This window comes from Canis lupus, chromosome 3 (genome assembly GCF_003254725.2).
Source record: "Canis lupus dingo isolate Sandy chromosome 3, ASM325472v2, whole genome shotgun sequence".
NCBI lineage: Eukaryota > Metazoa > Chordata > Mammalia > Carnivora > Canidae > Canis > Canis lupus.
In genome coordinates, this window is record NC_064245.1 from 41,512,355 (window position 1) to 41,533,092 (window position 20,738).

Consider the following 20,738-nt stretch of genomic DNA (forward strand, 5'->3'; position numbering starts at 1 on the left):
TGATTACTGATTCAGTTTCTTTGCTGGTTATTGGTCTGTTCAAAATTTCTATTTCTTTCTGTTTCAGTTTTAGTAATTTATGTGTTTCTAGGAACTTATCCATTTCTTCTAGGTTGTCCAACTTGTTGGCATATAGTTTTTCATAATATTCTCTTGTAATTATTTGTATTTCTTCTCTCACAATTGTAATTTTATTTATTTGAGTCCTTTCTCTTTTTTTCTTGATAAGTCTGGCTAGAAGTTTATCAATTTTATTGATTTCTTTCAAAGAACCAGTTCCTAGTTTCATTGATCTGTTCTGTTATTTTTTTAAATTTCTATATCATTAATTTCTGCTCTAATCTTTATTATTTCCTTCCTTCTGCTGGTTTTTAGTTTTGTTTGTTGTTCTTTTTCTAGTTCTTTTAGGCATAAGGTTAGGTTAGGTTGTATGTGACTGGTCTTTTTTTCATACTTTTTTCAAAGTTCATCCATGCTTTAAGGTTTATCAGTACTTCTTTTTGATGCTTGAGTAATATTTCACTTCATGGATATACCATATTTTATTTACTCATTGCTCAGAATGGATATTCCTTAGGGGACATTTAGGTTGTTTGTGCTTTTTGAGTCTTATGAGTAGTGCTGTTACTAACATTGTGTACAAGTTTTTATGTGGATATATGTCTTCATTTCTTTTGGGCATTTATGTAGGAGTGGAATTGCTGGGTCATACTGTAATTCTATGTTTAAACTTTTGAGATAAATAAATAAATAAATAAATAAATAAATAAATAAACAAACAAACAAACAAACTTTTGAGGAACTGCCACTATTTTCCAAAGTAGCTGTACCATTTTATATTCCCACTAGCAGTACATAAGGGTTGCAATTTTTCCACATCCTTGTCAACACTTGTTACTATCTTTCTTTGTCATTATTATTATTTTTTTAAGATTTTATTTATTTATTCATGAGAGACATAGAGAGAGAGAGGCAGAGACACAGACAGAGGGAGAAGTAGGCTCCATGCAGGGAGCCCGACGTGGGACTCCATCTGGGTCTCCAGGATCACGCCCTGCGCTGAAGGCAGACGCTAAACCGCTAAACCGCTGAGCCACCCGGCTGCCCTCTTTGTCATTACTATAGCCACTGTCCTACTGGGTGTGAAGTGGCATCTCATTGTAGTTTTGATATGCATCTCCTTGATGATTAATGATAATGAATGTCTCCTTACATGCTTATTGATCATTTGTATATCTTTGGAGAATTGGCTATTTAGAAACTTTGCTCATCTTTAAATTGGGTTGTTTTTTTATTTTGTTGCAGGAGTTATTTATATATTCTGGATGCAAGTCCCTCCTCAGAAATATGATTGGTAAATATTTTCCACAAACCATTTTTTAAACTTCCTAAATAATACTATTTTTGAAGATGGGTGGCCAATTAAATCTGATATGACACCACTCAACCACTTAAAGTGATGTTACAGCATTCATTGCGATATTTTAATATATGATTAAGTGAAAGTAGCAAGCTCAAAAATGTTTTGATCCTTTTAAAAAATATTCATAAAAAATCATCTGGAAGTATATATATCAAGTTGTACAACACTCAGCTTTGCATATTGAAAATATATATTATATACATATATTTCTGTATCTTTTCTTTTGATGAAGAATATGTATTTTATAATAAATTATTCTCAAATCTTTTAAAAGCTCAGCTGGATAAGAAAATGCCTGCCTCACTGGCACATGAGTTTGACTGATTATGCTTATTATTTGGACTTTACAAAATCTTAGTGGGTGAGTGTGAGACCATGGTAGAGCTCATTTCAACAGAAGAACAACCCAAGACTGTAGTGCTCAGTTCCATATAGACTAGTGGTTGAGAGGGGTAAAAGGTATGATGATGTATAGGCCAATCTGTATGACATACCAATCTGTATGACATACCAATCTGTATGACTTGCCTCAGTTTGCAAAGCATTTCAGACATTTTCCTTGGTTCTCACAACAACCCTATTGGATACCAGTGTTGAGATGAGAAAGCCAGGATTCAGAGACATTTTGTCCTTGCACAAGGCTCTGTGGCCTGGTCCACAAGGATGCTCAAACTACAGTTTAGGGGGTGCCTGAGTGGCTCAGTCAGTCGAGCATCCAACTCTGATGTCGGCTTAGGTCATGATCTCAGGCTCCGCACTGGGCGTGGAACTACTAGAATTCTCGCTCTCCCTCTCTACTGCTTGCAAGGTCTCTCTCTCTCTTAAAAACAAAACAAAAACAAACAAACAAAAAAATCCCTACAGTTTAGGTTTTATGCTCCTGCTATAGTACTTATAACTGATGGTCCTGCCTTTCATCCTGTGTTTTGTTTTGTTTTTTATAAATTTGTCTCCAAGGGTCAGGTATCTGAAGGATGACTTTCTGGAGTGATATGCTGTACTTTTGCCTAAGAAAGTAGGTAAATGGCTACAAGTTATCCTCTTACAGACTCTCAAATACTTTTCTTTCACGCTCTATCTCAGGAAAGGAACAATTGTTGTTATATGAATTAACTTGTGCCTTGTTATTGTTTACTTTTTTTTTTGCATTTATAAGCTTGATTACTAAGCTTTGAATATTGCTGTCTTTAAAAGCTGTTGCTCATGGGATGCCTGGGTGGCTCAGTGGTTAAACATCTGCCTTTGGCTCAGGACATGATCCTGAGGTCCTGGAATCAAGTCCTGCATTGGGCTCCCCACAGGGACCCTGCTTCTCCCTCTGCTTATGTCTCTGCCTCCCTCTGTGTCTCTCATGAATAAATAAAAACTTAAAAAAAAAAAAAAGCTGTTGCTCAAATGAAGTCATCTTGGCATTTGTATTTGCTCTATTACCCTTCTATGATTTTTACAGCAGCCTTGCAAACAAAAGACCTATTATTTCCTTGGCACATGCTTCATTATTTATGAACATGAGAAAGGAAGAAGATGGCTTTTTCCCTTTGCTCAAATATTTGTGCCATTGTTGGAGTTTTCTAGGCTAAATTAGATAGAAAAATATCTGAAGTCATTTTGAAAGTGTGTAGCTTTCTCTAGATTCTAGAGCAGAGGTTGGCAAACTTATTCTGTAAAGGCCCAGACTTTGTGTTTGTTGCAGCTACTCACCTCTGCCATTCTAGTGCAAAAGCAGCCATAGACAAAGTGTAAACAAGTGGGTGTGGCTGTGTGCCAATAAAACTTTATTTACAAAAATAGCAGATTTGTTGCATAGGCCATAGTTTGCTGACTCCTGTTTTCAATTATTCTGAAACATTTGTCGACCAGGAATCTAATTTTTTGGCTGAGTGATTTGTTATCAGCCATATGTTTCAAAGCCTCTTTCTATCACCAAAGATGCTAATGGGTTTTCTCTTCAAAAACAAAATATGATACTTACAAAGCTAATTGTTACTCACTATATCCAAAGCTCAATAAGAGTCAGAAGGCAAGTCCTGTATTACTCAATCACCTATTTGTCTCTTCCTTTCTAAGATTAAGAGTCACTGCAAGCTACAACCTGGATCCTATTTGGTCTAGGAACATACCCCTGACCTCTTCGCATGTTTTAAACTTCTTTCCAATTATAGAACGTATCCTCGTTTATAAGCCATCCAGTCAGGATTTTATTTTACAATGGCTATCTGAACCACAAATCTACAGAATCTTTACTTCTTTCAATCAATTCCTTTTAAATTTATTAAAGAACAAAAATAGTTGTGACAAATTTCCAATGACTGAGTTGAAAACAAGACTTATTTTTGTGTGTGTCTTTTCTTAGTCACTTTCTCACATTATGTCTGTGTTTACCCATAGGTGGTTGAGAATTGTAAGATCTTTCTGTAATAAAGATTCTAGGGCAAAGGGTAACATAGAAAGGGTTCATACCTTTCATGATGAATTTTACATATGAAATTTTTTCATGCAAGAAAAAGTTTCTATTTCTTAATATTTTAGAGAAGATTGTTCTTAAATGTCTGCTTTGCTGAAGAAAATATAGGAATATGTATTTTTTTATGTTTTATCCCAAAAAGCTACAAGAATCTTTACCTATAGATTTGCTGAAGAAAATATAGGAATATGTATTTTTTTATGTTTTATCCCAAAAAGCTACAAGAATCTTTACCTATAATTTTTAAGTTAACATTTTTCTGATGTCGAAGTAATATAATTTCATAGAAGAAAAGATGGGAAATTTGGAAAGCATAAATAAGAAAAGTAAAATCACAACCAACTCCTTAGAGATAACTTGCTAACATTTTACTGTCCATTTAGATAGCTTTTATGCATGTGTGTACATATAGATTAGATTGTTTTCACCTGCATGAGATATACAAAGCATTTTTGTGTTCTGCCTTTTATACACCTTTATTGGTAAGTTTGGATCAACATTAACTTTAATGGCTATGTGGCATTCTACAGTATAGATGTAATCTGCTTGGATGATCTCCTGTTTGTGTATTTTAAATGCTTTATACTTTTCCACTATTACAAAGAGTGCTTAGGTAAACATTCTTATACATATCTTCTTGTTCTGCCAGAGAATCTCTTTAAAATAGACTACTAAAATTGCCATTAGCAGAAACATATGTGTACTTATATATGTATAATTTTGATATAGAAAAGTTTATGCTCAAATTATATTCTTTCTAACAGTTAATGAGAATGCTTTTACCCTCACCAACGCTGGGAAATTTCTATAATTTCTCAACAGGTTAGTTATCAGCAACTTGGCATTTTTTATTGTTCGGTAAGTTATTTTGTGTTTTTTAAACCAACAGCAATGTAGCACTTACTATGGGTTGGAGATGGTTCCAGGTGTTTCGATGAGTATTAACTAATTTAATCTTCATTATAACTCAATAAAGTAGGCACTGTTGTGATTCTTAATTTAGAGATGAGAAAGCTGTTAAGCAACTGGAAGTTCACATCTGATAGATAGTGGAGGCAGGATTTAAAACTTCTAAAGTCCGTCCTCTTTACCACCATGCCCTGCTGCCTCTTCGGAGAGAACAAAAACTTAGCTGGCTAGGCAGTGAACCTGGACAACAGGGATCAGAGAGCCAAATCCTAACCACTACCTATTTTTCTCACCTATATATTTTCTATTTAATTATTGTAAAAATAATCTCTTTGATTTTTTTCAGGATGTATCAAAGTCAGAAGAAGTCAAAAGAAGCTCTGCCTCACTACCAAGAGGCCTTAGAATATATTGAGATCAGTAGAGGTGAAAAAAGTCTTGAGTGTGTATCAATATTGAGGGAATTAGCAGGTGTAGAGCAATCCCTGGGATTTTACGATGCATCCATCAACCATTTTCTACAGGTAAGCTACAATATACTGGCCACCAAAGCTCTTCTGCCTTTCCCGGTGCTTTTTATAGACACAAGTGGAATAGCACCTCTGAGAATGCCTGGTTTTGTTATTTGCTCTGGATAAGAACACTGGCCTGGAGTAAATGTTCAACAAAGTCTTCATATAGATGACTGGGTAGATGAGTATGGGATCAGGATAGTGGTCCTTTGTTACCAGGTGCATCATCTTCAAATAGGCCGAGACTCCCTGAAGGCTTTTCTCATATTAGAGGCATAATTCAAGTCTTATTTTCTAAAGTTCTTTATCTTTTCATGTTTATCTGTTTAGATCTTATGCTATCAAACTGATTAGTTCTTTTCTACTAGACTCTAAAATCCTTACCTGAAACCACTTAGAGTTATCATTTATTAGCTGCTAATCTACTTTATCTTAGGATTCTTCTGTGAGTGTGTCAATCAGGGTTCTCCAGAGAAACAGAACCAATAGGATATATACAGAGAGAGGAGAGATTGATTTTAGGGAATTGGCTGACACAATTGTGGGGGTGCACAAGCCTGAAATCCATAAGGTAGGCAGGCCAGCTGAAAACTCAGGATTTCTGATATAGTCTTGAGACAGAATTCCTTCTTCTCCAAGAAACCTCAGCTTTTTGCTCTTCAGGCTTTCAACTGATTGAATAAGGCCCACCTCGTCACTGAGAGCAATCTCCTTTACCTCCAACTCTGATTGTAAATGTTAATCACATCTACAAAATATATTCACAGCAACATCTAAACTAGTGTTTGACTGGGCACCATGGCCTCACCAAGTTGACGCATAAAATTAACCATCAGAGTGAGTTCAGTGTTTCTGTATTGCATCATTTGCAAAGAGAACATTTTTGTTTTTGTCAGAATTTTTCCCTGTTAAAGTTGTAAAATATAGACTGAACTCATTCTTGTTATTTCAAATGAGATGCAATGACATGGGATGGCAAGTTCTGCATTACTCTTTCTTTTTAAATTTGTCCAACCATTTGTATGCCCATCTATAGTTTACTAAAATGTCCTTTTCTGTCTTGCTATCTGGATTATTTCTTTTAATTACTATCTCCCTGTGACATATTCTTATTTCCAATTTATAGATAAGGAAGTCAAGAATTAGAAAGGTTGAGTGATACTCCCAGGAGTACTATCAATGCCAATAAATGGCATAGCCCAGATTCAAACCCAGTAGTTTTTAGAAAGATTATTCTGGTTGGTTACGAGACTGTCCAAGTAGGAAAGCTGGAGATGATGGTGACTTGGACAGGATGATGATAGCAAGGATGAAGAGAAGCAGATGGGTTTGACGAAGATATATGAGGCAGAATTAATGAGGTATAGAGATAGATTGTATGTGGTGAAAGAAGGTATGGGGAAGAATCAATGATGACTCCTGGGTTTCTGGTCTAAACAATTGTGTGGATGTTTGTGCCAGGTACAGTAGGGGATTGGGGAGCAGGTGTGATAGGTGATGGAGAGATGGTAAGCTCAGGTTTCGATGGCAAGCTTGAGATGCCCGTACAGATGAAAATGACAGCTAAGTCAGTTAGATAATCAGGACTGGAGCTCAGAAAATAGGTCAGGAAGTCATCTATTTGTATGCATAGCTGCCTTGGGAGAGGATGTGATCACCCAGGGGGGTTATTGAACAAGAATATAAAAGGACGTAACTGAGCCTTGAGTAACTTAAGTATTCATTGGTCAAGTCAAGAAGGATAACCTGGCAAAGAAAGCAGAGAAGAATCTGGCGGAAAAACATGAATAAAAGTAAAAGTGAAAGTTGTATCTTCTGTCTTGTGATACCATTTGCTGTTGAAGGACATGGAGCTGTTGGGAGGATAAATGAATGATTATTCATAAAGTGCTTAGCACAGTGCCTGATATATGGTGCTACAAAGGATTTTAAAAATTCCCCTCCTTCCTTTCCTTGATGATTTGGTTGAGGGAAACATTGGAGCAATGATGAGGCAGAAACCAGATTGTATGGTGAATGAGATGTAAGGAAGCAAAGGTAATAAACACAAGTACCTACTTTTTAAATTTTTTCATTTAAATTCAATTTAGTTAACATATAGCATATTATTAATTTCTGGGGTAGAATTTAGTGATTCATCAGTTGTGTATAACACCCAGTGCTCATCACATCACATGCCCTCCTTAATGCCCATCACCCAGTTACGTCATCCCTCAGAACCTGCCCTCCAAGGAACCTTTAGTCTGTTTCCTAGAGTTAAGAGTCTCTTATGGTTTACCTCCCTCTCTGTTTTTTAATCTTATTTTATTTTTCCTTCCCTTCTACTGTGTTCATCTTTTTGTTTCTTAAATGCCACATATAAATGAAATCAAATGGTATTGTCTTTCTCAGACTGACTTATTTCACTTGGCACAATACCCGCTAGTTCTATCCAGGGTGCTGCAAATGGCAAGACTTCATTCTTTTTGATGGCTGAGTAATATTCCATTACTCAGGGTTAAAGAGTGCCTCGTGTGTGTGTGTGTGTGTGTGTGTGTGTGTGTGTGTGTGTATACATATACACACCACATCTTTATTCATTCATCTGTCAATGGACATCTGGGCTCTTTCCATATTTTAGCTATTGTTGATAGTGCTGCTGTAAACATTGGGGTGCATGTACCCTTTAGAATCACTATTTGTTTATCTTTTGGAGTAAATACCTAGTAGTGCAATTGCTGGGTCATAGGGTAGCTCTATTTTTAACTTTATGAGGAACCTCTCTTTTCCAGAGTGGCTATTCCAGTTTGCATTCCCACCAACAGTATAAGAGGGTTCTCCTTTCTCTGAGACCTCACCAACATCTGTTGTTTCCTGAGTTGTTAATTATAGGTATCCATTTTACATTTTACATTTACTAAGAGGTGAGGAAAGCCAGCCCAGGCAGAGGGAAAAGCATGTGCAAAGGTCTGGAGGTGAGATGCACCTTGATTTAAGGGAACTGCCTGGGCAGTGGGAATGGTGAAGGCAGTAGATTGGTATCTTTCAAGTAGGGTGTTGAAAGTCATGCTAAGGAATTTGAGCTTCATCCTAAGGGAAGTTAAAGGTTTTCAAGCACGAAGACAGACCTCATAGGATTATCAGTCCAGAAGGGTCATTCTGCAGTATGGAGAATGGACTAGATGGCAAAGAAGTAATCAGGGAAGTATCAGGAGACAGCCACAGCCGGCCACATAGGAGATGATGACACCTGGACTGGTCGTATCAAGGGGGTGAAGAATGTAGACAGACTTGAGAGATGTGTAGAGGGTAGAAACAGTGGGCATAGGAGTTAAGGGAGTGAAGGAGACAGAGTCCCACCTTGGGCCAGGTTTCTGGCTAAGGTCACTGTGTGGCTAGTGAGACCATATCCTGAGTTCAGGAATACTTGGTGGGCTTGCCATTTTTTGTTAGTATCCATAATTATGACTATTCTTACACACAAAAAAAGTTTTTTTCTTTGATTATTTGCTAGTATAAATTACCAGACATTAAACCACTAGGAGGAAAGATGTGAATATTTTATAGTTTTTTATTCAGATTGACATTCTGCCAAATGGTTATTTTGATTTACCTCACCACCAGAAGTTGGTTTATCTTTGTTCTTAATTGAACAAGTTTCATACCAACCTTGCCAACTCTTTTATACTGTTTTACTTCCATGTTATAGAATATAGTCTCAAATTTAATTTAAAATTTTTTCCTTAGTCCAGTTTTCCTAAATGTTTCCTGACACTATCCAGCTCTGCCCTTAAAATCTCAGCACAATCTTTACTGTACCAGTTTCTAAAGTTCAAAGAAATATATCAAGTAATAATATGCTCAGAGTCCCCCAGGCAGGGTCATTACCCATAACAAAATCCACTGGAATAAAAGATAGGTGGTTTCGAAGACCCAACAGTATGCATTCCAAATTCAAATTTGGTTTAGAAAAGAATTTCCCAAACTGTGTTCCATAGGATACTAGCATCTCACACATCTCACAAGAATTCATAGGTCTTCCTAGAAAAGATGTTTGTGATTAAATAAATTTGGGAACTATTAAGTTAAGACCAAAGAGATCTAACACATGGTTTTACAGTACATTTAAAATATCAGTGTGGATTGTGAATTGAGACTCGGAGGGTCAAATACATCTATGAGACATTAGTGTTCCCTGGGCCATGGTTTAGGAAGCATTGGCTTAGGGGAATAAATCATCAAAGGGATTCTCCCTTACAGTGTATTAGGCCTTATCACTCCTGGGAGCCTTGGCACTATGCAAATGGAAAATGGGTTAAATAGTGCCTCTTGTTTTGGTGCCCAGATTCACCATTTTACTTTTTTTAAAGATTGATTTATTTGCTTGAAAGAGAGACGGAGAGAGAGAGAGCAGAGGGAGAGGGAGAGAATCTCAAGCTGACTCTCCACTGATCATGGAGCCCGAGCTGGGTTCGATCTCATAACCCAGATATCATGACATAAGCCAAAACCAAGAGTCAGAAGCTCAATCAACTGAACCCGGGTGCCACCCCCCACCCAGATTTGTTCTCCCTATCTATCTATATAGACACACATGCATGCATATGTATGTGCAGAGTGGTAACTATTTACGTATTTTAAACATCTGAAAGTATTTGAATATACCATGTCCTTCTATCCCTGATTACTTAACAAAGATAGTCTCTTAGGTAATCACAATACAGTTACCAAATTCAGGAATGTTCATACTGGTAGAGGCTATATTCTATTTTGTCAGTTGTCCCAATACTGTCCTTTATGGCAGTTTTTTTCCCTCCAATAAAAGATCCAGTCCAGGATCATGTGTTATATTTAGTCAGTATGCCTCTGCTCTTTAATCTAGAACAGTTTCTCAGCTTGTCTTTGTCTCTTTTGACATTGAAATTTTTGAAGAATACAGGCCAGTTGTTTCATAGACTGTACCTCAGTTTGGGTTTGTCTGATATTTTCTCTTGACTAGATTTGGCCAGTGCATGCCCAGCTAGAATACTACAAAAGGATACTGTATTTCTTAAAGGAGTACATCTGGAAGCCCGTAACATCCACCTGTCCTTTATTAGTGACTTTAAATTTATCACCCAATCACAGTGATTCCTCACCATATGGTATCTATTGTTCCCCTTGCAGCCAATAAGCATTCTGTAGAGAGATCATTTCTAAGACCGTATAAATATACCACTCCTTTGCGAATTTTCTCTACATTTGGCATGCATTGATGAATCTTTCCCAAACTACTCTTTACTGCAGTGGTTGCAGATTAATGATTTTCCATTCTGCAATTCCATCCACATTTATCAGCTGACATTCTGCTATTAGGAATGTCCCTCCCTCTTCCCACCAAATTATTTACCTATTGTGCATATATTTGCTTTTTTCACTTAGCAGTATATTCTGGAAATCACTTTATAGCAGTTCATTCATCTGTACAAAGGTATAATAATCCATCTTATGTGCATACTATGTTTTTCTCAAATAGTTTTCTGTTTGGGCATTTAGATAGGTTCTGATACTTTGTTTTGGTTTTTTTTTTTTTTTAAGATTTTATTTATTTATTCATAGAGACACAGAGAGAGAGAGGCAGAGACACAGGCAGAGGGAGAAGCAGGCACCATGCAGAGCCTGACGTGGGACTCCATCCAGGGTCTCCAGGATCACGCCCTGGGCTGCAGGCGGCGCTAAACCACTGCACCATCAGGGCTGCCCAGTTCTGATATTTTGTAATTACAAATAATGTTCTAGTGAATAATCTTAACACACATAAATTTTTATATTATCGGAGTTGTATCTTCAGAGTAAATTCCTAGAAGTGGGACTGCTCTGTCAAAGGGAGCCTAGGCTGGTAGTTTTGCAGGACACTGCCTTCCTTGGTCTTCTACCACTTACACTCCCATCAGCAATGCCAGAGCCTGCTTATTTCCCCCATCAGCCTCTTCCAAAAGAGCTTATTGTCAAGCTTTTTTTTTTTTTTTTTTTAGATTTTATTTATTTATTCATGAGAGACACAAAGAGAAAGGCAGAGACATAGGGAGAGGGAGAAGCAGGCTCCCCATGGGGAGTCCCCAATGTGGGACTCGATCCCAGGACCCTGGGATCATGACCTGAGCCAAACATAGATGCTCAACCACTGAGCTACCCATGTGCCCCTACTGTCAAGCTTTTGAATTACTTTCTGTCTGATAGGCAAGAAGTAACATCTCTGTTTAATCTGTAAAATGGAATTGCCTATCTTTTCATAGAGTCAGTGCATTTTCTTAATATATTTTTTGTGAATTTTCTTTTCATATCATTTGATTAGAATTTTTTCACTTAATAGAATTTTTATATAATTTCCCTTAACTGTTAAAAGTCATTATATATTACACATACTAAGAGCCCCTTTATCTCTGATATATGTCATAAATATTTTCACCCAATTTGTCATTTGCATTTTTTTCATGGTATTTTTATTGAGCTAATTTATATACCATAAAATTCACCTTTCTAAAGTGTACATTTTGGTAGTTTTATCATATTCACAAAGTGGTGCAAGCATTACTGCTATCTAATTGCAGAACATTTTTATCATGTCAAACGAAACTTGCACCCAGTATGAATTACTCTCTCATTTCCTCTATCAACTCATCCACTGGTAACTACCAATCTACATTCTGACTCTATGGATTTGGCTACCATAGACATTTCATATAAATAGAATCCTATAAATATGTGGCCTTTTGTGTCTGACTTTTTTTATCTAACATATTGCTTTCAAAGTTCATCCATGCTTAGCAAGTATCAATACTTCATTCCTTAAAAAAAAAAAGTGAGAGATTTTTTTATTTATTTGAGAGAGAAAGAGTGCATGCATGAGATGGGGGGTGGGCAGAGGGAAAGGGAGCGAGATAATCTCAAGGAGACTCCCCACTGAGCACAGAGTCCAGTGAAAGGCTTGATCCCACGACCCTGAGATCACGACCTGAGCCAAAATCAAGAGTCAGGTACTTAACCAACTGAGCCACCCAGGTGCCTCTATTTCATTCCTGTTTTATGACTAAATAGTATTCTGTTATACAGATCACATTTGTTCATCTCTTCATCAGTTGATGTATGTTTGTGTTGTTTTCACTCTATGGTAATTACAAATAATGCTACTACGAACATTCACATACAAGTGTTTATATGGTTATGTGTTTTCAGTCCTCTTCGATGTAAGGCTGGTAGCAGAGTTGCTGAGTCATGTGGTAACACAATATTTAACTTTCTGAGGAACTGCTGAGCTGTTTTCCAGAGCAGCCTCAGCATCTGATGTTCCCACCAGCAATGCATGAGAATTCTACTTTCTTCAAATCCTCACCAACACACATTACTATGTCCTTTTTATTTCAACTATTCTAGTGAATATGGAGTGATATCCCACCATGCTTTTGATTTTAATTTCTCTAATGACTGATGATGTTTTGCATCAGTTTATATAGATCTATTATATAGAAAGATGTCTACTCAAATCTTTTTCCCATCCTTTTTAATAGGGTTATTTGTCTTTTTATTGTTGACTGATAGGAGTCCTTCATACTGGATACTAGACCCTAGATACATGATGTGTAAATATTTTCTCACATTCTGTGTTGTCTTTTCACTCTCTTGATCACATCCTCTGAAACACAAAAGTTTTTAGTTTCAGTGAAGTCCAATTTATCCTTGTTTCCTTTTGTTGCTTATGCTTTGGGCCTCAAGTCTAAAAAACTATTGCCTAATTCAAGTTGATGAAAGCTTGTATCTGTTTCTTTTTAAGAGTTTTAAAGTTTTAGTTTTTACATTTAGGTCTTTGATCCATTTTGAGTTAATTTTTTACAGGATGTAAAATAGGACTCCAATCTCATTCTTTTGCATTTGAATTTCCAGTTGTCCCCATACCATTTATTATAAAAGGACTATCTTTTCACTGAATTACCTTGGGAGGGACCTGTGTCAAAATCAATTGACCATAAATGTAAGGGTTTACTCTTGGACTTTTGATTTGATTCCATTGATCCATATGTCTATCCTTATGCCAGTACCACACTCTCAATTACTGTTGTTTTGTAGTAAGTTTATGGATATTATGAATAATGCTACTATGAACATTCATGTACAAGTTTTATGGTAAGTTTTGAAATCCAGAAGTGTGACATCTCCAACTTCTTTACTCTTTTTTAAGATTGTTTTGGCTATTCTGGCTTCATTATGTTTTTATATGAATTTTAGGATAAGCTTATCAATTTCTGGGAAAAAAGACTCACTGAGGCTGTATTTCAACTGGAAAGTATTAACATCTTCATAATATTAAGGCTTTTGATACGTGAACATAAGGTATCTTTACTTATTTAGTTCTTCCCTAGTTTCTTTCAATCATGTTTTGTAGTATAAGTTTTATATTTCCTTTGGGAGATGTATTCCCAGGTATCTTGTTCTTTTGACGCTTTTAGAAACAAAAGTGTTTTTTCTTAATTTCCTTTTCCTGCTGTTCATTGCTAGTGTGTAGAAATACAAATGATATGTTTACCCTACATGCTGCAATCCTGCTGAACTCATTTATTAGTTCTAATATATTTTTTGTGGCTTCATAATGCTTTTCTGCCATGCAAAAGCTTTCTTAATGCTTTCACATTTTCAACACTTCCTTTCACTACATTTGATTCTGCATCTTACATTAGAAGGATATCTCTGAGTTAAAGGGTAATTCACTCATTTTTATAATACCCGTAAAGTTTAATAGGTGACTTTTATTGTTGTTTATTCTTGAGGTTAATAAAGATTAGAGGGTTATTAGATTAAATAAATACTTACCAATCATTATTAGAGAGATAGCTTTGTGAAGTTGAAATAGCATTGGATGTGAGGTCAGAAAATCTGAGTGGGAGTCCAGATTCTTCTGTTTGACAGCTGTGTGATTATACAAGTCATTTAACCTTTCCAAAACAAAAAGCAAAAAACACAAAGACACAAAAAACACAATCCTACAAAAGACCCTATCCACTTCACAGAACTGTTCAAAGGTTCAAAATGGAAAGTGCTTTGTGAACCATTTGGCATGTTGCCAGCATAAACTACTTTTATTTATTAACAGTGATTATTAAACATGTATCAAGGCTCCTCTTTAAGAGCTTTAGCTTTACCTAGATACAGAAAGGTATGGGTGCAGCTCTCCATGAGAGCCCTTGCCTAAGAGCCATTTATTAAGTGCACGAAAAGAAAAGGGGTTTTGTTTATTTTCTCCTCCGGTTTTCCACTCTTCATTCCTTTAGAGTGAGAGAAACGCCTAGAGAGAAAAGACCTTTTATTTTCTGTAGAATGTCAACAAGTTCCAAAGTATTTTAGTAACTAACCCTTTTTTAAAGTGGAGAAAAATAACAAGCCCCTGGAGCCACCACCCAGAGAAGCCAGTGGTCCCAGGGGCTGGTGAACCAGCTGCCCTGGCCCCCATTGGTCTGAGAGGAGGGGTCTGTGAGGAAACCTGCAGGCAGGATTGTTCCTAAAACAACTCATGGCAGATTTTGGCAATAGACCCTTGTTTTCCTGTCCAAAAGGAAAATCACAGGATTTCATTTTTGTGAGAATGCTTTTGGGGGGGGTGTGTTTTCAGGGGGTATAAATGAACGCCACATGAGCTTCGTTGCTTTTTTCCATCTCTTGACAGTTGAATTGCATATATTTCTTTTCAGTTTTCAGGGTAGCTCTGCCTCTCAGTAGTTCCCAAATTTGGGGGAAGTTTGATTCACAAAGTATCATGAACTAATTTATCAGTCACTCCAAATGCTTTGAGGTCAGAAAATCTGGCTTCAGGTTCCTCTGGGCAGGTTATCAGCCTCAGCCAGACCTAAGTGACGGCTGATAGGTGCTCACACAGGGCTCCTGCCAGCTTCAGATGCCACAGCAAATGGCAACACCTCTTATTGGTTCTGGTTCATGGCTGTGTATTTGCTTAATAATGTGCTTTTTATAATTTCCCAAATCTCTGAAAATGCTAGCCTTTCCTGTTTAAAATTACAAAAGATACAGAATGCAATTATGATTCTGTGCCTTATAAATGTTTTCTAAGGATGATATAAATCCAGGTGTCATACTGTTTCTTTTTAAGTAACTGTTCTTTTTCATAAAAAATGATAATGCTCTTTATATTAAAAAAAATCAAGCCATGCAGAAAAATACAAAGAAATGAGTTACAAGTTGTCCAAGGCCTCTGCTCCCAGAAGTAACCAGTGGTGATCCTTATAATATCTTTTCTCTGCATATGTACATACGGGTATAGATTGAAAGACAGAGAGACAAGAAAGAAAAAAGAGAAAGATGAATTTGATGGCATAAAAACAAACTTTTTCTCTGTAACAGGATATCACAAAGTCAAGAAATAAATATCAAAGAAAGGATATATAGAAAAAGTTCTTATAAAACTTTTGACTGGGGATGAGGGATGACTGGGTGGCTAAGTCAGGTAAGCATCTGACTCTTGGTTTTGGCTCAGGACATGATCTCAGGATCCTGAGATGAAGCCCTTCATCAGGCTCCATGCTTAGCAGAGAGTCAGCTTGAGATTCTCTCTCTCTCTCCCTCTGCCCTTCCCTTTCATGTTCTCTCTCTTTCTCTCAAATAAATAAAAAAATATTTTTAAAAATGTAGATGAAAAAGACAAGTCAACAGAAATATAGACAAAAGGCAGAAATGGTCAGTTTACAGAAGAGGAACTACAAATGGCCAATAACCATACAAAAATAATTGTCAATATCATTTGATATTAAGGAAATGCATTTAACTAAGGAGAGGCCATTTTTCACCTGCTGGGAGCAAAATAAAAGAGTTTGATGATGCCCCATGATGGGAAGAGTACAAGAAAGCAAGTATCCTTACACACTGCTGGGAGTGGGGATTGACACCACTTTGGGGGAAAACAGTTGATATCTTATAATGCATTGACCCTCTGACCAGCAGATTCACATCTAGAAACTTAACCCAACAGATAGATATGTACACATGTGCAAAGATGTATAAGCAGTGAAACGGTGTCTTTGACAATAGTGAGCCTTTAGAAATTAGAAATACTCTTAAAATCCATCAAGGGGGACTGGTTATGAAATCCATGTGGTGGAACACCATAGCACCACTGAAAAGAATGAGATGTGTGTATACGTTCTGACTTGAAAGATGCCCAAGGTGCATTATTATTTTTAAAAAGCCAGATGTAGACCAGAATGTTTATTCAGTCAACAACTGGTTAGACCCTATGATGTGCCAGGCAAAATGGTCCATACTGGGACCATGATGGAGGGTCCTGCCATCAAGGCGCAGCCCAGGGAATGACATAGGCCTTACCTGAATAATCACACAGATGAATGTAGAATAGCAACTGTGACATGCACTAGAGAAGAGGTACCGGGTGCTGTGAGAACTCCCAACAGAGCTCTGACAGACCCCAAAGATTGAGGAGAGCGGGGAGGAGCCAGTGTGGCAGAGCCCAGAGGGTAGTGGCAGATGGAGCTGAGCTGGGGGAGGCTCTGGGGGATGGTAGATTCAGGGTATGATCTCACGTGTGTGTGTTTAAGAACATGCGCCTATATATGTGTGTGTTTGTATAAGCATATCAGCATTTCTGAGAGAACATATAGGATGCTTGATAGGGATAGCTATAAGGAGTCAGACTGGGAATGGAGAAAAGATGGGGAGTCTCATAGACAGAAGGGAGAGGATGTTTTAACTTACCACTTAGGATTTTTCAATATTATATACCAGTATTACTCTTATAATCTAAAAAATCTAACTACATTTTAAGAAAACACATGCTTAAAACCAAAAGGAGGGTGAAAGTCTAAGTTCCCAGCATGTCTATTTTGGTGCTAACCCTTACAGAGAATAGGACCTTTACTCCCCAGCCCTTGGGAGGAGCTAAAATTGACAACTGGGGACAACTGGAGAGCTGCCACTGAGGACTCTCTCTATTAAAAGAAACTGGCTTAGTCTGGGGCCCTTGAAACTCATTTTTTTGAATGCCCTCTATACCCAGTGATTTCCCTTTCATCTACTCCCCCAGCCCTCAGAGAGTCCCAGCAACATCTTTCACTTAGCCACGGCTCTCTGGCTGCCCCAGACCATGAGTGTAGGTGCCATGAGAGGTTTCCCTCCTGGCCAGAGATAGGAGATGAAAGGAAGTGGCAGCCTTGGGCTACAACATGAGCCTGTCTTGTCCGAGGCCATCTGCCCGAAGCTGAAGGGTGGAGTGGCCAGCTTTGGCAAGGCCAAGAGGAAAAGCCATGTAGCTGCACAGCCGGTCAGTTATAAAAGAAATGCAGCAGGCTTACACCTCCCAATGACAAGGGAACTTGAGCTTCGGGTGAATTAAAGCACTGACTTGGGGATGCCTGGGGGCTCAGTGGTTGAGTGTTGGCCTTTGGCTCGGGGCGTGATCCTGCGGTCCTGGGATCAAGTCCCACATTGGGCTCCCCAGAGGGAACCTGCTTCTCCCTCTGCCTGTGTCTCTGCCTCTGTGTGTCTCTAATGAATAAATAAATAAAATCTTAAAAAAAAAAAAAAAAGCACTGACTTGAATCAAAGCAGACACACAGACACGTGGGGCACCTTTAACATCTGCTCCATCCATCACCCACTGCCTAACTCCACATCATGGTGTCCCTCTACAGTAAGTTCTCAGAAGCCCGTTTGGGACCCACATATATGGCAGCTCAGTCTCCTGCTTGCCAGCCCATTCAACCTATGGGCTGTGTCTGCTACTTAGCAACTATTTCTCTGACTCTCATTACCTTGATTAGAAAATCATCATTCTATAACTTCTACTCTTTAATACCAAATGTTAAACTAGAAGAGGATGCAGGTGGAAATCACAGACCTTAATATGAATATGAATATGAATCCCGGAGGCTTCATATTCCCATCTACAAATTGGGCTGTTGACATCACTCTTAACCACTCCTTCTGAGACTAAGTGAGCAAGCAGGTGTACGTATTTCACGTAGCACCATGCCTGACAAAAGTAGGTGCTTAATCAATGTGAGTTTCTGCCTTCCCACTGTCCTCTCTAGTGTGAGCCCTCAGCTGTACACTTAGTAAGTTGGAGACTTCTATTGCTTTCCCCATGAGTGTTCATGTCTCCAGGGTAAATAGACTCAGTTTACATCCGCAAATGTTCCTTGAGCTACTTGTGTACTCTTCACTTTGCTAGGGGAGAGGAGATTTCTGAGTCAGTGATCCCCTAGTTATTGCCAGATGGGAAAAGAATCCATCCCTCCCTCCTTGCCAAGAGCTGGGGTTCTGCCATCAGAACCCTGCATGTTTTAAGTTGAGTGTTCACATAATGGGGTCTGCCTGCATAAATAGAAACATCCTTTTTACTAGTCATCAAGTTTTCTCTTCAAGAACTATTACACATTTCACAAATCCAAGGGGACAGGCTCAGCTAGATAAGAGCCTGCCAGCTCTAGCTCTGGCTGTATCTCTTGACAGCTGGATTGGCGCGGTGGAATCCGTGGTTTCCCCCAGAAATGCTTAGGAAGACCAGAGGGAACAGCCACTCTGTACCTTGGCAGAGCTGGAGGTGGTTTGTCTTGTGAATGAGGTTTTTCGATTAAGGACCTGGCTCAAAATGGGATATTAAAGGTTTGATTTTTGTTTTTGTTTTTCCCCCAATACAACATGCTATCAGCTCAAGAGATTTAGGAATATTAAACGCTCCCTCTCAGCTTCAAGATGACAGTTGATAAACATCACCATAAAATACTGAAATCAACAAAGGATGGGAGGAGAAATTTGAGCCCTGGGAGATTAATAAATGATGAGGAATGAATGCAGTCAAACCACACATCCCCAGTAGGGCCCATTACTTGGGCTCCTGCATAAAAGCCAGAGAGGCAAGCATGGCTCCTGTAATTCTGTTAACACTAATGACTAGTCCTTAAATGCTCTCAGATGTATACAACAGGGATATTTGTATTCTCTTAGCAAGCAAAGTATTGTTCCAGAACTGTGGACAGTGGTTTTGTTTGGGAAATTGGGTAATCTAATCACTAGCTCTGTCAACTGCCTTTGCACTTACTCCCTGAGAAGGCCTCCTGTTATGGTGTGGAGCTGTGGTTCTCAGCCTGCATCACCCAGAGCCCTCGGGTTCCATGGAAGATCTTTTGGGGGCAGCCAGTTGGGGGCAGCTGGGTGAGCCTCTAGGCCCTCTCCACCTGCTCCAGTAAGAGCAGCTCCACCCTTACCTGCTCTGTATTTTAGAGAACATGGAAGATTCTGTTTGAAATGAAAGAGTTTTGGGTTTGTTTTTGTTTTTGCTTTCTGCTTCAAAACAGAGACTTGAAACTCAATGGTGCCATGATGTTTGCAACCTTTTGCAAGTTACTTTTCCACTCACTGATGTTTCTAAAATGTAACCATGTTAACATACATAGGTAGAGTTCAATCACTGTATACATAAACCGCAATATATTCGTTTTCCTTCTCATGGATATTTAGATGATTCCCCCTTTTTCATTTTTTTCTGTTTGAAATGATGCTTCAGAGAAGTTGAGGGCATTTTTTTTATATCAACAGTGAGGGGTGGTGAGCTCCGAGCTGGCCAAGAAGGGAAGGGGACAACAGGAGGGGGCAGATGGATAGTGAGAAGGAGGTGATGGATAGTCAGTGGATAGAGGACTAGAAATTGCATGGACTTGATTGTGGCAGGACATGATAGAGCCAGGGGGTGGGGGGCAGTCTGTGAGCTGCGTGGTCCAGAGGTAGCACAGAATAAGCTATGATAAGGCCTCAGGAGTGATGAAGGACACAATCTGGTATGTAGAAAACATTTAAAAATTAAGGTAAATTGAATAGGACTGCATTAAATTAAACTGAATTTAATTTTACTGAGTCAATGAGATGCTAATCTTGCACAATTTAAACATCATGGTTCCCCTTTCCTGCCCACTACTCCCTCAATGTTAAACCAGCATATGGTTTGTAGAAGCTTCATGAACATCAAATATAAATTAGATCAGGGATTGAGTTTCTGAAAAATGAATAATAAATGTTTGCTTCTATTAGTATCTCACAGAAAAATATTGAGGTTATGAAATTTTTTCTGAAATTCAGACCCCCTTAAGCTCTCAGGATCCACTTTCTTGATATTGTGAGCATTTTGCTCTTGGAAGATTTTGCTTCCTGCCTCCAAAGGCAAAAGGTGACCTACAGAACTTTCAGAACGTGTAATTATTCATTTGAAAATAATTTTGATAGATACCTATCTTTGACGTTGCCTTGAATTATAATACTGAGTGGAAAACAAATACAAAATCTTTTTAAACTTGAATTTGGGTTTTAATCAATCTAAAGTACTGTGTGTTAAAAGTCTCTGTAACATTATGAGTTAAATGTTTTCTGGCATTGCTGGGTGCCCTCCTCAGTGGTTGATTGT

General features: G+C 38.1%; 1 protein-coding gene and 1 long non-coding RNA gene across 17 annotated transcripts in view; one reads left to right on the plus strand and one right to left on the minus strand.

The window, feature by feature from the left end:
• TTC23 (tetratricopeptide repeat domain 23) overlaps positions 1–20,738 on the plus strand; it is a 96,078-nt gene that overhangs the window by 42,114 nt on the left and 33,226 nt on the right. For all 13 annotated transcript variants that reach the window (XR_007409798.1, XM_049108428.1, XM_049108424.1 and 10 more), the window contains one exon: positions 5,143–5,320. Coding sequence is in view for 12 of the 13 variants with exons in the window: in XM_049108428.1 (XP_048964385.1) it covers positions 5,143–5,320 (178 nt within the window). In the remaining variant the exon portion in view is untranslated. The remainder of the gene's footprint in view (positions 1–5,142; positions 5,321–20,738) is intronic.
• LOC112653907 (uncharacterized) overlaps positions 1–20,738 on the minus strand; it is a 57,079-nt gene that overhangs the window by 21,501 nt on the left and 14,840 nt on the right. Inside the window, exons 6-7 of one of the 4 annotated variants that reach the window (XR_003132615.3) lie at positions 14,132–14,227; positions 12,832–12,959 (exon numbers count right to left, since the gene is read on the minus strand). The exons of 1 other annotated variant lie outside the window; for it this stretch is intronic. This is a non-coding gene — a long non-coding RNA (uncharacterized LOC112653907). Of the gene's footprint in view, positions 1–5,801; positions 7,162–12,831; positions 12,960–14,131; positions 14,228–19,874; positions 20,116–20,738 lie in introns of those variants that run through there. 2 more of the 4 variants (XR_007409800.1, XR_007409799.1) reach the window with 2 other exon arrangements.